Source organism: Heloderma suspectum, chromosome 1 (assembly GCF_057233095.1).
Source record: "Heloderma suspectum isolate Gila_16-S chromosome 1, 16-S_ref, whole genome shotgun sequence".
Lineage (NCBI taxonomy): Eukaryota > Metazoa > Chordata > Lepidosauria > Squamata > Helodermatidae > Heloderma > Heloderma suspectum.
Window position 1 is genome coordinate 384,844,753 of NC_139458.1, and position 21,503 is coordinate 384,866,255.

Below are 21,503 nucleotides of genomic sequence, written 5' to 3' on the forward strand. Positions count from 1 at the left end.
GATTAGAATCCCAACTTCACCCATTATGCATGCTTGGAAAGGGAGTGATAGAGGAACTCATCCTTCAATCATTTTAACTGTGAATATGCCAAGATGCTTAAAAGGCATTGAATGGTAGCTCCACTACATTAAATGCTGTTCAGTGTGCATTTTTAAATCCAACTTTCACGTGGATTCAAGCAGTGGCCAATTTGAAAAATAATACAAGGATATTGTTGAGGAATGTTGTTCAGTTTTTCACATGATAAGAAAGCTCTGTGTGTCCTAGTTTGTCTGTGTCGGCTATTTCATGCAACCAAGAAATTATAAGATAGTTGCAGCTGTCGGGTGATAAACCTGTCAATTTGGTTTGCTTTCAGCTTGTGGGTTGCTTGCCCAGTGTCCTTGCAGTACCTTCGCCTTCCTCTTCTTGGGCAAGATCTCTTTTTCCATTCATACACCAGTTCCCCTCTTCCCACCCACCTCACTTTATTATTATTATTTATTGTTATTTTTTTTATCCTTGGCAGCCAGCACCTCCCAGTCTTGCTCATTCATTTCACATTTTTTGGCATGTAAAAATGCAGCACTGTAGCAACAATGAAAGGTCATTGTTGGAAGGGGATGATGGGGGGGGGGGGAGAGGGGAGAAAAAGGTGCAACTCTTGACTGTGTTCCAGCATGTTCTTGCCACAGTCCTGGCTCTGACAGTTGAGAGGGTTCTTCAAGGCCCCTTATTACAAACACAAGACTAAAAATAGGTCCGCAGTCAGCTGCTCACAGAGGCACTTTGTAATCCTTTGCTTCCCAGGGCTGGCAGCACTGTTAAAAAATGAAATGCGAGTTCAGCTTTGAGAAACTTCACAGAGTGAAGGCGGCATTGCAAAGCAGATCAAAATGGAAAACTGTAAACACTCGCTGTTCTTTGTGAACACTGCTGCCAGGGCATCTGCCTTGCTGCCAATGACATTGGTAGCATTTGTGGACACACCTCAGTTTTTAATGATCTTTCAGAACAACTCTGGAAGAGAAGATTTTCAACACAATTCCTGACTTCGGCGCAACCCTTTGCAATGAAATGTTTTTATTAATCTTTTTTCTTTTTATTGTGAGTTTAACAAAACAGAACAAAAAATCGTGAAAAGAAGAAAAAATGAACAAGAAATGATATGCATAGAAATATCAATATTCCATCAAATTCACCATTCTAAAACAACAACAACAAGAAGAGCTTATGCATAAGCTTCAAGAAAATATTCATATATTTATCCATTTGCAAGTGGTGCATATATACCACCCGTTCAAATTGTTGTTAGGTCCTCAATCCATTGCATTATAGGAGGTGAACATTTATCCTTTCAGTGTTGTAATATCAGTGTTTTGGCTGTCATAAGGGCTCAGAAATCCATTTGTGTTGACTTCCAACAAACCAGTAAATAGTTTAGGAGGACATGCACATCATTCAATATTAAAGAGTGTTCCTTCCAAAACAAAGTTTATCTGTATTATGACCTCCTCCCAAAAGGAGATGACTATTGGGCATTTTCTTTACAATAAAATGTTGACTTCTAAATTTTCACTCAAGGTTAAAGAGGGAACAGGCAATGTCCAAAACAATCACAGTACAACTAGGTAGTGTCTCGGTTAAAACTGGGAGCGTAAGTAAGCCACTATAATAAGAAAGCCATCACTGTGCATGGAATATTATAGGAGAACAAAAGCAAAGGACAGATTGCGTACCCTGAGGAACTCACCATCCAAATGTAGTTAGGAAGAAGAAGAGAGAGTGGGGGAAGAGAGAGGGAGGCAAGGGTAACCTTAACAAAAGCTACTCAAGTGTTCAAAATTCACTCTGAACTTGTCGAATTGTCAAATCCAGTTCCCTGGACTTGCAATATTGTTCCAGTCAGATAAGTCTATTTGGCAGGCAACCTGTGCACATACTGAGAAAATTGGTATTAGTAGCAGTTTTTGTCATCTTGGAACAAGTAGAAGACTAACCGAAATCTGATGAATGATTATTTTAATTTGGTTTAGAGAAAATCAGTGTATGGTAGTAATTGCATGAAGGCAGCAGAGGAATATCCAGAGGTTAGAGAAAATATTAAGCTGATACAGTACACGTGATCAGAACTTGCTATGGAAGCAACAGTTTTGAAAGGAAGTGGGTGGAAACTAAGGAGCACTTGATATTGTCCTTGACTGACCTCCTGAGGTCATTCAAAGCACTGTCGACTTTCTTAAGAATGAAACATTCAGGTCCTCCAGCTCATGTTCGCATACGGTCTTTCATTTCTATTGGAATCTGAAATAAAAGTGACAATACTGTACTTTAGACTGAATGTTAATGTCCTTTCAGTTCCGATATATTGGGAATTACCCCATGTGTGTCATTCAAGTCCTCTAGTTCATGTTAGCATACGGTCTTTCATTTCTATTGGAATCTGAAATAAAAGTGACAATACTGTACTTTAGACTGAATGTTAATGTCCTTTCAGTTCCGATATATTGGGAATTACCCCATGTGTGTCATTCAAGTCCTCTAGTTCATGTTAGCATACGGTCTTTCATTTCTATTGGAATCTGAAATAAAAGTGACAATACTGTACTTTAGACTGAATGTTAATGTCCTTTCAGTTCCGATATATTGGGAATTACCCTACGTGCATCCCCAAGGCAGGGCAATTTTATTTTTTTTGGAAAACATTGTTTAATTGGGGAAGGGGGAAGATCCACTGTTCCTTAATCATGGCTGTGTTCTGCCTTCTCATATTGTCTCTTGTTAGGGTCAGCTTTGTCTGCAGTTCCCCATTTCTCCGTTATTTAATGTGCTTTTTGCTTCAGTCTGTTACCAGGGCCAAAACAGTTATTACTTTAAATCCGTACCTAGGAGCTACATTTTTTCTTTAAAATTTGGACTCTAGAACAGGCGCAGGGGCCCTGATCCAGATCAGCACCTTAAAGGGGTAGAGGGGCTTTTGAGATCTGGATCAGGCCCCCTGCACCTACTCTAGAGTAAAAATGAAACAAAAAACCTAGATACAGATTTAAACTAACGTCTGTTTTTGGCCCTTAGCCACCTCTTGCTCTTCACCACTAGCACTCTGCGTTCACTGTATTCTGTGAAAATCTCCTAAGCATACACATATGCAGCTTCTACATGACTAGACTGAAGAAGTGGAAACCTGGTCACTGGGCATGTGCAGCCTTTAGATTTATTTATTTAAAACATTTGTATCCTGCCCTATATCATTAAGGTCTCAGGGCGGCGTACAGATAAAATCAATTTAAACAGTATAAAACAATAAACAATTTAAACAACTAAAAGCATATTAAACCATTAAAAAAGCTAATACCAATTAGAAAAACTAAAAAGATAAAACAGTCAAAACAGTGTGCAGCTTTAAAGAATTCAGTTAGCCCTCAAAGGTTTTGGTGAAAAGCCATGTTTTAACTTGGTGCCAAAATGAAACCAATGTCTGCGCCAATCGGGCCTCCAAGGGGAGGGCATTCCACAACTGGGGTGCCACATCAGAGAAGGCCCTTCTCTGCAGAAGTATGCAGAAGTATGAAAACATGAAGTATTTACAGAACTATCTTGTCTGATATTGTTTATTCTGACTGACAGACCTTTTCCATTTCATTTATTACATTTCTATACCTCCCAATAGCCAAAGCTCTCTGGGTGGTTTACGAAGATTAAGATGCTTCAGTTAGAGGTGCTTGGATCTGAACCTAGGACCTTTGCCACACAAAGCATGTGCTTCACCATTAATATATGTCCCCTCCCTAGAGACTAAAATGGTGATTAGTCCTAGTAATTGCTACACTGCATATCTTCCCTTGTTTTTTGATTTTTAAAATATTAAAAGTTTGTTTATTAAAATAGCATTAAGAATAAATGCTATTCTTAATTGTACCTGTCAAACTTTCTTTAAAAACAACAACAAAAAACTAAAAGTTTGAACATTCAAGGAAGGGGCCTAGAACATCCCTCAAACAGCCAGGCCTTCTCAGGCTTTCCTATAGAAATGAGTCCTGCATATGTTGGGTGCTAAGCAGTCAGGCAGAATACAGCCTACATGTATCGCCTTATATCTCTATAAGTAAAAGGGCTAGAAATGAAATTTCATTTTTTTAATGAAATGAAAGATTCCCTGAATATTCAGAGGAAGGGCCTAGAAGCCAGGCAGGTCCCCACAGGTTCTCCTTAGGTGGTGTTCCTGGGAATTTGGGGATTAACATAAATTTGATTCAGTCACCATGTATAATGCTGTGTTCTGTCACCATGAATGCTTAAGAAGTGCCTTTTTTCTGTGCCCCAAGTCTTGCTATATCCACACCTGCCCACCAGACAAATAGTTGCTTGGGCTTAGCAATGTGGCTGCACCAGTTATAATAATCTCACAAAAATTTCTGTTGCTAGCTGCCAGTCAGCTGTTCTGATCGTTCTCTTTTTTAGGAGCTAGACTACCAGAAGAGACGTATGCGGGAAGCGGGTGATAGGTTTGTCCCCATCATGAGCGACTTCATCACTGTAGCCAGTTTTAGCTTTTCAGAGCTGGAAGACCTTCTGAATGATGCGAGGGATAAGGTAGGAAAGCACTTTTTAGATGACTATTTTATGATACATTATCTCATGGTCCTGTAACCCATAACTAGGTATGGATGAAAGCTGTGTTCTACTTTCTGTAATGTTCACATTTTTTTCACATGCAAGTTTGTTCAGTCCCATTTCTGAAGCAGTTTGCATTTTTTTGAATTCCACACAAAAATTCATACATGTTTTGTGTGCATTTCTAAACTCACAAAAATGTGTATGCGTTTTCCCCTAATATATACATTTTTGCAAGCAATTTTACCTAATGTATGCATTATTTGTACACAGTTTGTTTGGAGAACTACGTTGCAAAATTCAGAGAAATGCAAAAACTGAAGGATAATTATTAAAATACGATGAATTTATCCCCCATCTCTACCCATAGCACAGGGTAATTAATACCTGTCAAGTAACTGTTCCTTTCTTTAATGGGCTGTTCCACATAGCACATATATCTGTTCATCACTGGGAAAGATATCTACTCTGCAGAAATGAATGGCACATATTTTCTTTGGGGCAATGGACAGTTCATTTAAGATCTGAAGTCTTGGTGTAAAGAGGGGTCTTGGACCTAAAATCCTAAACATTTGGAGAACAAGTTTGCATGTGACACTGAGGAAAACCTTGTTACAACATTTGGATCAAAATCTCATGGAGAACCATCGTTTTCCTATTCAGTATCTACTCTACCAGTTTGGCTGCACACCAGACATTGATAAAGAAAATGGCAGGTATGCTGGAAATACAGTACAGATAGCATGTATACATTGTTGAGGTTGCTAAAGCACAGGGGCTAATACAATGTCGTCGATGAGCAGGAGCATCCATAGAATGTAGAAATGAAGGTGAAGATTTCATCAAGTGAGACATGAATAAGGTGTTTTAGGTTGCAAAGAACCTAGAACAGGGGTAGTCAACTGGGTGCCCTCCATATGTTTTGAACTACAACTCCTGTAATCCCTAACCATTACCCATGCTGGCTGAGGCTGATAGGAGTTGGAGTTTAAACAACGGGGGGTGGGGGAGAGAGCAGGTTGCCTACCCTTTATCTAGAGGAACCTGGACAGAGACTGTCCTGTGGCCATTCAGCAGACTCACTCTAGTACCACCATATGGCATGGTGGGACACTCATCCACACTAGGAAATGTTAAATTTAAAACAAACGAAAGGGAATCTTCCAAAATTTGTATTAATAGTGTGCAAGCTTTTGAGTTCTCCAGAACTCTTCATCAGGCTAGATAGTAAACAGAACAAAAGAGGAGGGAGGGAAAAAGCTGGCTGGTGTTGAAAGCATGGGATGGGGGAGGAGGTTGCAGAAATTCAAATTAGTCTCTAGTACGTGCTGTGATGGTTTCTGGTTGCACATAGGACTGTCCTTAGGATTGCTGGGATGAAGAAACAGTGGTTGATCTCCCATTTTAGAAAATATAAAATCTAGCTGTTAACCAGACCTGTCTCCATCTTTAGATGAAACACACAGGTTCCTTGGTAGGTAGAAAACAAAAGTAGAGAGAAACTAGACTGTTTTTATATTAACAAAACTAGATATGATTTTAGATGGTCTACTAGGTAAAAAGTAGTTAGAAACCAAATTGGGTAGCTTTGCCTAGTAGTAATAGGGAATGCACTTTCAGAGCCTAAAGATACTGAGTTACTCGGAGCGTTTTCACATGGCTGTCATGTGAAGAAGAAAGTATTTGTTCTGTTGGTAACTAACAGTTGCATGGCACATTTTGCCCAGATTACGATTATTTAACAGACCTATTTTGATCATCAAACATATCTTCAACCTGACAATCTTCATGCATCCTCCAGTTACAATTGGATAGGTTAATTTTTCATTTCCTGGTTTAATCTCCCTCAGTATACACTGTTCCAGGTAACCAACATGAGTTCACTGGGCCCAAATATACCCATTGTAGGGTTCTTATGGTAAGTAAATAAAGTACTAAAGAACAAAACCATAGTGATATTTAAATTACCGATGAGATCTATGTAAATGAGTGGAGCAGGTATCTCTTTTGTTCCAGGGTAAATATGTTAGAAAGGTGGGGCAGGTATCAGCTTCCCAGCATATTACTTCTGAGCAAAACATCTTTGTGATTTGATGGCTAACACTTGTGTCAGGAAAAAAGCATGTATTGTACACCCGGTACCTTGTAAAGCAGACTGGAGAGTAGACCTTCAGTTTATTTGTTCCTGTCTAAATGTTGGCACTAAGCCCTCATTTTGTAGGGTGGGGAAGGAATCTATAAGAAAAGATTATAAAGCCACGAGAATGTTTAAAGGAGAACAAGTTGTAATGCAAACAGGGTGTAACAATGGCAAACCTGTCCTGCTTTGCTAGTATGATAAAGGCAGGAATAGTACCAACCTAGTAATTTAGAGGAACACATTTGGTAGCAGTATCTTACTCCTAAATACATTTTTCTTTATGTCAGTAGCTTGAAAAGCAATGGAGCTCCTCTAGCATTATGGTGGAGCCTTGCCTAAGTTGCTAGATCTACAGATTTTCAGAGGTTAGGATTGCAGGCCACTTCACCTGTTACAGGAGAAACTCAGGACCTGATGTTTGCACTGCAGGTTGATTGCATCACACTCTTGGATTCTTCTGTCAGTTATATTCTGTGTAACATGTGAAGTGTCCCTTTCTTGGCAGGTTGAAGTAATACAGGGTGTTTGTCCTTAGTTGTATTCTGGAGGCCCACACTTCTCTAAGTCATATGCTGCAGGATTCCTTCATAGCATCGTACACAGTAGTAGTTACGGACATGGAGAACAGGACACTTTTTCCCTTTCCTGCTAATCTTGTTCTGTAACATTTGGTGGTGTGACCCCTGTGATCCTTACACTTGGCCTATTATCAATTTCTTTCCCATTTTCACTGGAAACCAATGGGAACATGGTTGCTACCCTCCTGCTATGAGATACAGAAGGAAAGTTTTCTGTAGGGATGGGCGAACAAGTGATGTTCGCGATTTCTGAGGCTGTCTGAACTCCTTCTCGAAGCTCAGATCATCTTGCTCCTGTGTTTGACTGCAATCTGTTGTTTTGTTTCGTTCAAACAGGAAAAGTGCACATTTTGAACAGGAAAAATGCACATTTTTAAAAAGTGCACATCCAAATATGCACTTTCCCCCAAGGAGGAAACCATGAAAATGTGTATTTTCATGTATATTTTGAAAAAATCACATTTTTTGAAGTGTGAATTTCTTGAACTCAAATGCAATTTGGGATAATGTGAACAGGGTGAATTCAAGTGAAAAACAAACCAAAACAAAATTCTCATACATCCCTACCTGAGCTGTGGATAAAGGAAGTCGGCAAGACAGTGCCACTGTCCACCCAGTGGTGCTCTCAGATAATTACACTACTAGGTGGGCCCCAGTTCTACCCTACAAATACAGAATAGTTATCCAGTTGCTTAATTCGGCCCTGCTATCTCGCATCATGATGCAGCCATGCTCTTTGACATATGTTGTTTCAACATGTTTTGCCACAGCTCTGCTCTGACCTTTTGAATTATAACTGTCTCTTCTCCATAACTGCGGCTGTTTTCCATGGCTAAACTGGTTTGCCTCTCAGTGTAAAAAACACAAGGTCACTGCAAATGTAAAAGGCGATTTTAATTTTAAAATGGGGAAATGGAAATGTTATAAAAATGAAATACACATAGTGTTTTATCTGGCTTTGCTCAAAATTAATGCCTTTTTATCTTATAATAACAAGCCTGTTGTTTCAAGCTGTCAGATGTCTGTCTTGAAACCCTGGGCTAATGTAGGCTTGGCTTGGATACTGGTGGTACATAGTGCTTTGCTTCCCAGAGCCTTCACTTTTTGTTTGGTTTCTCTTCATTTACAGGACCTTTGTTCTTGGGTTGTTTTCTGGTTTCTATTTCTGTCTGGACGCAGTGGCCTGAGGGAATAAAATATATAACCAACAAGCAAAAGGAAGAGTGAAGGAAGTTAGCCAAAATTTACAATCCCCTGAAAAGGCCTGATTTTAGTGGAAATGTTACCTGTTGACTGAGCTCAGTTTTGATAGGGTAACTGAAAAAATCATACCTAATATAAAAATCTCTGTAGCCAGATTAAAAGGGCTTGGGGCCTTAGGTTGACCCATCATCTGAGGCCTCATATCTTTCTATTCTTAGCACATCACAGAAGGGGATCCAGACTATTTTCTAATTGCAATTACACTTGAAATCTACATCTGTACAATGTGAATGTTCAGCTCATGTTTGATAGGCTCCTTGTATTTAACAGTTTTTCATACCTGAGGAAATGGCTATACCTCTGTTGTTGTGTGACACAGAAACTATCACTGATTTTAATATAGCCCACTGAAGAAAAACAGTTGTGTTCCCTTGACATACCAGGGAACTCCTAGGTTGTGTCCCCATGGCAGAGGATTTACAGTGGCTGAGACCCTGATCTGAACTTACTTAGCATAATGGGCAATCTAGCCCAGGGCTGGGGAACCTTTGGCTCTTCAGATGTTGTTGAACTCCATCAGCCCCTGCCAGCATGGCCAATTGTCAGGAACACTGGGAGTTGCAGTCCAGTGACATCTAGGAACATAGGGCACTACCTTATACAGAGTTGGGCCGGTGGTCCATCTAGCCCAGTTTTGTTGACATTGGCTGCCAGCATCGCTCCAGGATTTCAGGCAGGAGCTTTTCCTGCCCTACCTAGAGATGCCTGGAATTGAACCTGGGACCCTCTGCATGCAAAGCAGGTGTTCTACCACTGAGCTATGCCCCCTCATAACTAAGCCTACCTCTACTAAATCCTACCATAACTAAGCCTAAGTATATAACACTGAGCTATGACCCCTCCTTTATCTGGAGGAACACAGATTCATCTGGAGAGGCACAAGTTCCCCACCCCTGATCTAGCCCAACAAATGAGAGTTTTCTACATAGTTGTGCTAGTGCAGCAGAGGGCAATCTCTTCTATTGCTGTAGCCTTTTCGTCACATGGTGTCATTTGTTTCTGAAGCTGTATGGATTAAGAACTGGTGGGTTATTTTCATCCCAAGCAGGATTTAATCATACTTGGGGAAGGAAAATCAAGTTCCTGTTTCTGCTACGTTAATTGAGTAGTCTCTCTACAGCAAAGCCAATCATCCCTGGAAGTGCTTGCATATACATTTGCCAACATAATGCTCTCAATAAGACATGTTTAATTCTAATTACTATAACATGCCCCATCAATCTTCCACTCCCTACTATCATCTTCTTATAATGTGCGCACACCTACTATTCTTGAACAAATTCCTTTTTCACCTTCTGTTGGAGGAGCTTACAGCTTTCACTCCTCATCAAGCCCTGAGATGCCTTTAGAGCCAGGAATGGAATTTTTGGTACTTAACAAAACTTCTCATGCTCACTTTAATTTCCCTCCTTTGCTCTCTCTCTCTCTCTCTCTCTCTCTCTCTCTTCCCCTCCCCACTTTTTGAAACTATTATTATTAGTAGTAGTATTAGTAGTAGTATTATTGCAAACAGATGTGCTTCTCAGGGCCTGAAACTGGTCTCTATGTTTGTTGAATCATGAGTGCCATCTCTGCTATGGAAACTTTTTGAAACTGGCTAGTAAGGATTGAGGCCGGTATACATAGAAATTCCATGATACTGTTCCTTTTGAGTTTTAGCAACAAATCACTCACAAATGAGATTTTATCAAAATGGAAATAGGCCTTGTTTTTAAAAGTTTGACCATTAGGCCAGTGAACAATGACAACTATTGGAATTAACTACCTTTCTATAAATGGTCCTGGCTGAATGGCTTCCAAGGCCTAATGGAAGGTAGTGTTTTTTTAAGGTTTGATTTAAGAAGAGGGATGGGGAAATTGCTCACCACTAGAAGAACATTAGAAGCTGTCATTCATCATAGGCCCAAAGATAAAATAGCAAATAATTTTCTGCACAATAGGACCTATTCAGGAATTTTCCTGAATATGCAAGGACTACAATTGAATAGGTGGGGGCATTCACACGAGCTTTTCCCCCAACATCCCCAGATGCATGGGCTCTTCTTCACATGTTTGCATATTGAGCATGGAAGTCTGAAGGGGGTCCCTAAGGGCCAAGCTACACTTTACACTAATCACGTAGCACGTAGCTGAGCCTGATAGTTTTATTCACTCTAGTGTAACTGTCTGCACTCCAGGAGGGGAGGATTAAACCTTCTCCCCGCTTATATTTCCTAAAGTCCCACACACCCCTCCGTGGGATGGGGGTGAGGGTGTAAAAAAAGAAAAAAGTCTGCATTGGAGCCTTCCCCGCCCCCCAACATCTCCAGTGGAAGTTGGGGGGTGGAATTTTGGAGGGAAATGGGGGGCGGGGGTAGGTTTGATCTTTCCCTCCCAGACCATGCTGATCCAAATCAGTACCACACACAGTCGCACTACAGTAAACAGAAGTATCAGACTAAGCTACACGCTTAGTGCAACATGGAGTTTGGCTCTCAGTGTGTTCAGCTCTAGGGATGGGAGAACAAGCGGTGTGCAAGCTCACTAACATTATCTAAACTTTATTTCAAAGCTTGGTTTGGCTTGCTACCATTCTCTTTTGTTACCTGTTTTTCAGTTCATTTGAAGAGGGAAAATGTACATTTTTCAAAACTGGTGTGGTTTGAAAGTTGTTCAGTTTTTTAACTTGTGCATTTTTAAAAAGTTATGCTTTTTTAAAGTGCGAACACAAGTGTAGGAATTTGCAAACATTTTCAGGGAACACGCGCTCCCATTTGCATTTGGGGTTGTGAAGGGGGCATTTCTGAGTGATTTGCAAACAGAAACTATAAATTCTCATGCATTCCTATTCAGCTCAATACTCATAGAAGCCTGCATGCAATTGGGAGCCTTGCTTGTGTGCGCGCTCTGCACAGCCCTACGAACTTTTAGTCCTTGTGTGGTTATAAGGCTGTTGTGTGTGAAAAATTTGCTCGGTCCAGTTAAAAGCTAATGCACCTGACGAAATCATTGCGATTAGAACATCGGATGTATAGGTCTATGCAGACCGGGCAGCAGTTGTATGATTTTTTCATTTGGCAACCAGGTTGCATTTTAGGTTGCATTTAACATGTAATGTTCAGCTCGCTCTTGGCATGGCAGCTTGGTGTGGTATAATCAATGTGCTTTGACTCCTGAGCTGCTCATGCACAAGCACCCCTTGTTCACAGAAACTGATCTGCAATCTTCCACGAGTTCCTTCCTCTGGCATTACAGGCACACAGCATAGGGTGCTGCCTTATGCTGAGTCAACCGTTAGTCCATCTAGCCTGGTATTGTCGACACTGACCGGCTAGGATTCTTTCCTAGCAATCCCTGGAGATGCTGGGAATTGAATCTGGGACCTTCTGCATGCAAATCCTGTGCTTTACCCTGAATGGTGCTGACCACACGGGTAGGCCACTTACATGAACAGGCACCTGAGCCAGCTGAAGTAACTTAGCAAACTCACAGTCAGGCTTAAGGATTTCTTGAGCATCTGTGCTACTTGCTTGCTTCATCTGGCTGGCTGCGTGGGCAGGAAAGAGGCTTGTATAAACTTCGTTTCCACAGGACATCCAAGGTAAATGGCCAGCTTGTTGCAAGGTAGATGTACTGTCTCCTTCTTGCACCTAGCCATCTTTCCCTACCCAGTAGGTTTTGTTATGCTGGTGAGGGGCAGTGGATGCTGGTAGCACCAAAGTCAGTGGGGCAGTGAATTCACTCCGGGTTTCAGTCGGAACCAGTCAAAATTCTAAAGGAGCTATCCAATGTGAGAAGCTCCCTTAGAGTCCTGACTGAATCCCGGAGCAGATTCACACACCCCACTGACATCGGAGCCACCAGCCTCCACTGGTGAGGGGCCCCAAATAGAAGCAACCTTTGCCGTATACAGAGAAACACCGAGTTTGCTTAGACAGGCTGGAGTATGTCATTCTTTTTCTTTCCCACCTCAAATAACAGCTCAGTTCTGTGGGACAGTTTCCATCATTGCTCTTTTCTTCCAGCTAGACCCCTCCCCCAACTTTCTTGCCATCCCTAATGGAGTCTCTGTGGCCACGTAATTTCATTGGCAGGAGTAGCTGTGATTGTGTGCCGCTGTTCCACTTTCCATATCCTTGTTGAAACAACTTTACAAAATAAACAACTGTCTAAACTATTTGCTTTGGCTGAAGGAGGAATTAAGTGGAAAGTTTGGTGGTGGGAGAGATGCTGGCACAGAAAGCTACAGGACTAATATATCACAAGATGAAGGAGTGATAGCTTGGGGGAAATTAATTTATTTTATCAAAACAAAACAAAAATACATTTACCTCTCCTGTATTACAAAGTCAAAGAAAGATGTGTTCCATGTTGCTGTGCTGTACCTTCATTCATAGGGTCAGGGTGTGATGGCAGACTCAGACTTTCCCCTGGGTAGGGAAAATGTCTTAGTGGATTCTGGACTGCTGGAATAGCTGGAGTGAGTGAACCAGACAGGCAAAAAGGCATGGTAACAGCAGGAAGAGATTACAGGAATAGGAACCAAAAGCCATGGGTGAAGAGAAAATCTGCTGCTAAGTCAAGAGCTGGAAGTTGACCTGAAAGCATTTCTTAGATAGCTATAGAGTCAACAGGAGCCCATAAATGAAGGAAGAGGTACCAGAATTCAGCAGGTTTTCTGTCCCAAGGAAGTGCAGTGCAGGGGTAAGAGAGATGGTCACCAATCCCAGTGTTACAAGTACAAACCAGTGAATCCTGAAATCATAGTCACTTGTAGATCTAATCAAGTGTGTGGGATAAAGCCTCCCATCCCACTCGTCACCAGGACATCATTAACCATGTTCAGACATAATACTAAGCTTTTTCTTGCCAGATGAGACTGGGCTGCACGCACAAGCACGCTGCTTGTGAGCGATGAGCCAGGATTCTCTGGAATTTTGGTGTATTGCTTTGTGTGAAGGTGGCAAGACAGAGAAAAAATGAACAAGATTTGCTCAATCCTCATGACTGACAGCCTCAGGATTATGTTTCTTATGTTCAAAAGCCCATCCCAAATGCCTTTGGCCATCCCCCATGTCTCTTGTCCTAGCACATGAGGAAGTGATGTGGCCACCAGTTCTGGCTTGCTTGCTCATTATGCTAAGCTAGCTACCACATGGCCCCTGGCAGACTGGTCCTTCTGCCCCACTGCAGTAGAACTGCTTCGAGGCACCTCAGGATGGCCACATCACTAAGGATTTCAGCTTGACTGCTTCGCACTTATTTTATGACCTACCCTAACCTTGTTTAGCCCAGCTCTCCATATCTGGAAAGAGCTTCTCCAAGACAGACAATTGGAATAGCATACAAAAGTTCCTTGGTCTGCAGGGTACCTACACAAATTTTCACTAGCAGTAACACGAAAATAAGTATTCTGCTTGGTATGCATTTGTGCCTTTTCTTTCTAGTTCTAATTGTCAGTGTGTGTTTGGTTTTTTCCTTCTTTTCCCTAACAGTACGCCAAGGCGCTGAAGCATTTTGGAGAGAGTGAGGGTAGGATGCAACCAGATGAATTTTTTGGCATCTTTGACACCTTCCTGCAGTCATTCACAGAAGCCAAGCAAGATCTGGAGAATATGAGGAAGAAGAAAGAGGAGGAGGAGCGCAGGGCGCGAATGGAAGCTATGGTGAGGACTTGAGAGTTGCAGTAAAAAGAGAGAGACAGAGAGAGAGAGAGAGAGAGAGATGAATTCTGGAAAGTGACTTCTTCCAATATCTTGGAAAATTAAAGGCAGTGTGTGCAGAGGGACACTTCTTCCTAATGTGTCCCTGTGCACTCCTACACACAGTGGGTCCAGCTGTCCTGTGCCTTTGCCTGACCTGAGTCTGTCTGTTCCCGTCTGCCTATTTGCCTTTCGTTCAACCCTGCATGTTCTTCACACACCAGTTTTGTCCCGGGTGCTATGTGTAGCGTGATTCTGTACATCCCACCTTTCAGTACTGTGATGTGCACAGTAAGAAAGGCAATGCCTGCCCTCCAAGAGTACCACGCATTCAACAGAGAAAAATTCACTGGCTGTTTCCAAGGAGCTTGGAAGTGTGCAGATGAGAGGTTAGCACTACACTACACCACATTCTTGACACTACGCCACATTCTTGACACTACACCACGTTCTTGAGAGTAGCTAACAACCACTCTGCCTCTTTGGGATCCTGGAAGTGACGTAGTGGAGTCAAATGAAAACCACCTGTATGGCGAACATGTTAAAATCAACCAAATTAAAAGTGCTCTGCTCGGGGAGCTGCTGAATGTAATGGCTCATTCATGGTTCTGTTATCTACGACGTGTGAGTAGAAAAATTCCTCCTGTAGGTTTGTGGTGGCATCACGAGGATTGGAGATTCTGTATGGTGAACTGATCTAAAAAGCCAGCTCTCCGTGGGGGTCAGTCTCCATGCAATTGATTTTAAAGTAGCGAAGACCTGATCGTTTGTTCACTGAATCCACCTGAAATGTGATTAAAGTGTTAGACCAACGTGCTTAGAGTCTGGAGGACCTGACGTCAAACTGCAGCTCAGCAAGAGACTTGCCAGCTTGTTGTCTTGAGCAAATGGTTCTCTCTCGCGTATGGTTGCCTGTTCATAAAAAGGGCATCAGAGTGGCCTACCTCACGGGGCTGGTGTAAGGATAAGCAAGGGAATTGTAAAGCATTTTGCGTGCTGCTAGTGATATATAATTATTGTCATAATCTATATCAGCTTTCCCCCACCTGCTGCCCTCCAAGTGTTGGGACTACAAATCCCAACATCCCTGACCATTGGCCATGCTGGCTGGGCCAGATGGGAGTTGGCTCAAAACATTTGGAGGGCAGCATATTGGAGACGGCTAATGTACATCATCTACCAAACAGAAAATAGCAAGTGTTTCCAAAGAACCTAGGTACGAGGAACATAAAGGGTGGGGTTTGAATTCCATTCTTGGACGCACAATCCATCACGTCCCTATCCACATACATGGAGACTTTTCCCTTCTTTCTTCTAGCTTGGCAGTTTATGGAGTCGGGTTGTGGTGGTGCTGAGGAAGCTATGGTCTTGGGGCTGGGCATGTGTGGAGGGGGCAAGTCCCATGTTTCCCGTGACCTTGAACTTGATGGTGTAGCCCGACTATCTTTGCTATGTATAGAATGCATCATCATGTTGTTCCATTTTTCCATATGTTGACACCCCAAAGTGCCCAGATCTCTGTTCTGCTATACTGGAAAATCCAACTCTTTGTGTACGGTCTTTCTTCCAGCCCCATTTCTCCCATGACTGGAACCCTCATCTTGTCACCCTCTGCCTTGACACAATCCTTCTCTTGCACGTAGGCTCTTGTTTCCATTCTTGAAGTTACCAGCACTTGGAGCTGGATTGGTCCAAACTAGACCAAACAGTGAAGATCAGTGACTGGAACTCTTGCCTCCAAATTTTGCTTAGTATCAGCTGCAGGCAAACTGGGCTTTCCATTGGGGAAAATGGTGTAGAGGGAAGTGGTTACACCCCACCCCACTCCAGTGCTGTGCCTTTGGTCCCAGTCCATATCAACTCTCCCTCCTCTGCCCAGGTTTCTTCTGGCCAAAATGTAAAGGTATGGGAGATCCAATTTCAGATCTCCATCTGCACAGCTGGGACAGACTATCCTCTGTTACCTTTTGTGTGATGATACCTGCCATGCAGCTGTTAGAGGGCTTTTCTTCACTCTTGTCTTTAATAGCATGGCCGTGGTATGCTGCCTTTTGGCTTGTTGGGCTGATGCTTTTAGCGCTAGTGAACCACTTCATTCCTTGTGCTGCCTCTGCCTCTCGAGCTCTGATGCCTTGGCTCCCTGGGGATTCATGTGAACTAACCTCTCTCTCTAACCTTACGCTTTTCCAAGCCTGAGAACAGCTCTTCAGCATTCCATTGGCTCCTTTCATGTTGCCACTGCTTTAACCCTAACAGCCATGGTAACTCCAGCCTTCCTAAGAATGAGAGCTGCTTTTCTGAGTCCCTGTGTTTCCAAAACAGCCCTGTTTGCCTCAGCTTAGAATCAGAAAGATGGGGGTGGGGGGTCGGGGGAAGAAGTCTTATTTCCAAGAAATTCCACAGGTCTTTCTTTCTTTCTTTCTTTCTTTCTTTCTTTCACAATGAATTTGCTTATAGTTGTGCATGTTTTAAAATGTCAGGACTTGGCTTCAGCTTGTTAAGCACACAATTAATAATGAATGTTTTACAGACACTGAAAGACAGAAGACTTGCTAACACAACCAGAATGGTAGGAGGGGGCAGAACCTCTTGCTCTGGAGTGAGAGGCATTAGCGGGTCCCTGTATTGGGAACAGATGAGGGTACGCTATGGGTGAGGGGCAGAAGAAAAGTTCTGTGTGGCCAGGGCAAAAGAAGAGAGAGAGTGCAAAGGATACAGTCCTGATTCCAGTCAAGTCAGTGAGATTTTTATATCTACTGAATTCAGTATAGTCAGGGTCACACTCCTACACTTACTTCCTGTGGGGGTGGGAGGAGGAATGTGTTCTCTCTCCCAACCCCTTCCAAATATTTAATCTCATGGGGATGGCATGGATATGAGGCTTAGGGCCTGGGTATCTAAGGGACTGCCTGTCTCATTGTGAACTTGCCCAGTTATTAAGATCTGCATGAGGGGCCTTCTGAGGGCGTAATTACCCACAGGGGCCTGATGGTCAGGCGCATGTGGAAGGACTTTCTCCTGTGTCCTCCCATGCTGTGGAACATGCACCTTCAATAATTGCGATTGGCCCCCGCTCTCTTGGCTTCTAGAAAAGCTTTGAAGACACATTTTTTTAATTTAGCCTTGCAAATTAGCTGTTGTTGTTTTAATGTTTTCCTGTTTTTAATGTTCTTTTTTTTTTTGCAAATTGTTTTAAGCTGTTGCTGTTTTAAATAATTGTGCAGTGCCTTGATGGCTTTTTAGCGAATAAGGTGGGAAATAGATGTTAACCACCACAACAACAATCGGGCCTGCTTCTCTCTGTTTCTCTTTTCATCACTGAGAGGCATTTTTTAAAATGTAATTACATTTATATCCCAGCCCTCTTGCAAGGAGATTAGGGTGGCTAACAAGATTCTCCCTCCCATTTTATCCTCACAACAGCCCCATGAGGTAGGTTGGGGGGGGGGGATATTGAGACAGAGAGAAATGACTCTGGTCCAGAGTCACCCAGTTAGCATCAAGTCTGACCAGGGATTTGAACCTGGATATTCCCGGTCTTAATCGGCATTTTAACCACTTTATCACACTGGCTCTATTTAAACAACTTCAGCTATAATTCACCACTTGTTTATTCAAGAGTTGTCCTGCTGGCTTTAATAAAATTGCCCGGAAAGGGGCCTCTGACGAAGGAAGCATTTAGGCAGGTACATATGGGAGTAGGTGGTTCTTGAGATCCCTTCCTTGTTGTAAACAATCAAACTTTGGCATATTCATATCTCAGACGTTCAAAACTCATTTGTCAGACACCACCTTCCCTTACCTGCCCCCTCCCCCTGCAAGCCCTCACTTCAGAATTTAATGAGGCTAGATTGAATATCACAAGGTAACAACTGCCAGAGTTGGTTGTTTTTTTCTTTGGCAGACTAAGAGTCTTCTGGCACCTGAAAGACTTGTTGTAGTGTAGAGTCCACTTCATCAGATGCATGAAGTGTTTGCATAAGTTGGCAGGGGTTGTGTGGGAGGGTTGTGTATGTGCACAGGTATGTGGACACAGTGCTAGAGAGAAGGTGGGGGGGGATGGGGCAATATATGTAAAGGTGAGTAAAGCTTAAAATAAGCAAAGTTACCAATTGCAACAGCAGTAATTGGTGACCATGCAACCATCCCAGTTTTCCTATGTTAATTAACCTTTGAACTGGGACAGGAAACTATTGTCTCCATTCAAGTCTAAACAAGTAGAATTAAACTTATGTATTAGTTCTAATTAAGCTATGTCTGAGCCATCTGTTCTATAGTTAAGAACATGATGAATGGAATTTTACCTTTTGAACAGAAGTAGGACATTCAAGTGCAGAGAGAGTATACCTCTGTCTCCAGTGTATGTTATTCAAAGAACAGAAGATGGCTATTGTAAGATGATGTTTAAATATCTCTGTTCAGTGTCTTCAACAGTATGTCTTTTGCTCAGCCACTGTCAGATTTAAATCCCTGTATATATATTTATATATTCTTTTCAACAGCTAAAAGAACAGAGAGAAAAGGAGCGACGACAAAAGAAAGCAAAGGCTGGTAGCATCTCCGAGGAGGGAGGAGGAGAGTTCGATGATCTTGTGTCAGCACTGAGGTCTGGCGAGGTCTTCGACAAGGACTTATCAAAGCTCAAGCGCAATCGGAAGCGTTCAGGAAACCAAAATTTGGAAACGAGCCGGGAACGGGCAGTGACAAAGCTCAATTATTAGAAGAGAAGGATGCACAAATAATAGAAAGCAACAAAACAAAGACTATCACCACAGCAAAGAGTCAAACAAGATGATGGAGGCTGGCTAGTTTCTTTCCCCAGGAAGATTTGTCTAGCCCATAGCTTAGTTTACTGTTTCCAGGATGAACATCTTGCTTTCTTCCCTACTCACATAATCTGGAATGGTTGGAAAAGTGCCTCTCTAGGGCCGAAGGATTTGTCACCAGATGTTGCTTTTAGTCGGTGTGTTTATTTCTTGACATTTTCCTTGCAAGTTCATTTAGGTTCTAGTGGTGGAAAAAGTTACCATTGGGCCTTCTGCATCTATTAGCTATGGGGTGAGGGAGGGAGGGAGGGAGGGAGGGAGGGAGGGAGGGAGAATGTGGTTTACTCTGTGCCAAAATGTATACATGAAAAGAAGTTCTCCATCTTGCTGAGAAAATGCAAGACCGTCTCAGGCTGGTTCTGAAACCTCCTGCCCCGACTTCATGGGTTGGCTTGGCCTTCAGGAGTTTACTAGGGAGTGGTTCTACAGTGTTGCAGTTCTGTGCTTCCAATGGATTTACAAAAGGCCATTGATTGATTGAAGCCTGAGAATTTTGTTTTTTTCACCTCAAGGACAGTTACTTAGCGGCCTACAATATGCAAAGCAAGTGATGCTGCGTCAGAGGAAGTAGATAGAGCTGCTCAGCTTGTGAGATGGACAAACTGTTTGCAAAACTCAAAACTTTGTCCCCTGAGGAATCACATGAGTCTTCAGGGATCTGCCAAGTCATGAGAAAACGAGAAAGAATGAACCACAATGTAAGAGTGAACACAGTTGGTCCAAGCCAGATCTTTTGTCATTGCTGAGCAATGTGGTAGGGGGAAGGGGTTGAGTTCTAAGAATAATCCCACATGCAAATCTGCATCACCTTGATAGCACAATAAAATGGTTATTGGGACTGATAGAGATAGGACTTTTTTAAAAGGAGAAGTGGAGATTGTTTGGTGGTTGGACATGAGAATCCATTCATTTGTTGGCAGCCGTAACCCTACTGGAATGAACTGGAGCTTACATTTTAACAGGCTGGCCTTTTCAGAAGCCCCACCATCCCCAGCAAGTGCTGCACAGTAGTATTAAAAATGGTGATAATGCACTACATCAGTAGGTAGCAGGAGTATTCAAGCACTTTTCCATCTGGAAGGAAGTGACAGAGAGGGCTACAAAGAAGAGTTAAATATAAGGTGGACCCAAAGGTCAATTTTAAAAAGAGGTCTGAAAATTACAGATAATTAATTAAAAAATAGTTGTTGTTACACGATGAAAATTACCTATTATGCACAGACAGCACACACACACACACACACACACACACACACAGCCTACTAATATCTTCCTGATTCATTGTGCTTTTATGGTTGTACCACAATAGAACTATATGGTGTAAGATTTTTTTTTAATCTTTCCAAGGTGAATAGTTGGTCATCTTCCCTCAGGTGAACACAGGAGAAAGATGGGAATAGGTCTGGGTGTAAAGCACAGAGATAGAAATTCAATCCCATTTCTGGAAAAAGAAGCTTTTTCTAGAGTGGGAAGTTCATGGGGTTGTGAGGAATCCAGAAGAAGCTCAAATTGTCACGTTCTTGCTTTTATTGATCTCAACATGTGATTTAATTACAGACTTAACCTCAAGTCTGTAGAACAGTCAGGAGCACTGTCCAATCAATATTCTATGCAAACAGTATTAAAAAGTCGTAGGGGGAGTATGTTGGCCACATTAGAAAGACTACACGAAATGCTCAAAACTCTGGAGATAAGCAAAACAAAAAACCAACCTGTCTATTTTTTTCTCCTGTATTTTGAGTGTTCCAGTTCTGAATACCCTGTTCATGACATTCCAGAAGGGAGAACTTCGTCTTTATACTCACAACGAAGAGCTAGTTAACTTCCAAGAGATGGATGTTTTGTTGTCCATTATGACGGCTTCTTTGTATGGGTAGCTGCATTGCAAAGACAACCCCACCACAAACTGCCCCAAGTGTTTTTTAAAAAACATTGTTTTCTGAAACATGTTTTGAAGGCTGTACAAACTCATATTTGGGGGGCTGTTTTTGCCCCCAAGATGATAAAATAGACATTTTAAAAGAAAATCTAAATGCTATTTCAAGCTCCTTGCTGCTCTCTGTACTTAGTGATGTAGAATTATGCCATATATGTTGCGCTGTGGAAGCCATATGAGATCAAAGCAATACATGCCACAGTGGGAGGCAAGTGGATTTAGTTTGCTGTAAGCCCCGATCCCGTGATTGCTATCATTTCAGAAGGTAAACGTTGAGTTTTCTTTCTTCTGTGAAGCGTCTTTCATTTCTCCTTTGTGTGGTTTCCAGCACCACAGCCGGCGGAGATATTACTTACAAAGGATAAATCCCAACTAAGAGGCTCAGGTTTGTCAGTAACCCTCCCTGCACTGTGGGGAAAATTAAAATTGGATCCATGTTTATGTGAATGTGCGGTTACCTCTTGCTAATGCTGTTACCATAAAGC

At 42.2% G+C, this 21,503-nt stretch overlaps 1 protein-coding gene across 1 annotated transcript in view; it reads left to right on the top strand.

The window, feature by feature from the left end:
• DAAM2 (dishevelled associated activator of morphogenesis 2) overlaps nucleotides 1-20,734 on the top strand; it is a 260,005-nt gene extending 239,271 nt beyond the window's left edge. Inside the window, exons 25-27 of the mRNA XM_084828535.1 lie at nucleotides 4,442-4,573; nucleotides 14,050-14,220; nucleotides 18,759-20,734. Coding sequence (XP_084684661.1) covers nucleotides 4,442-4,573; nucleotides 14,050-14,220; nucleotides 18,759-18,977 — 522 coding nt within the window. The 3' untranslated portion in view covers nucleotides 18,978-20,734. The remainder of the gene's footprint in view (nucleotides 1-4,441; nucleotides 4,574-14,049; nucleotides 14,221-18,758) is intronic.
• The last annotated feature ends 769 nt before the right edge of the window (nucleotides 20,735-21,503 follow it).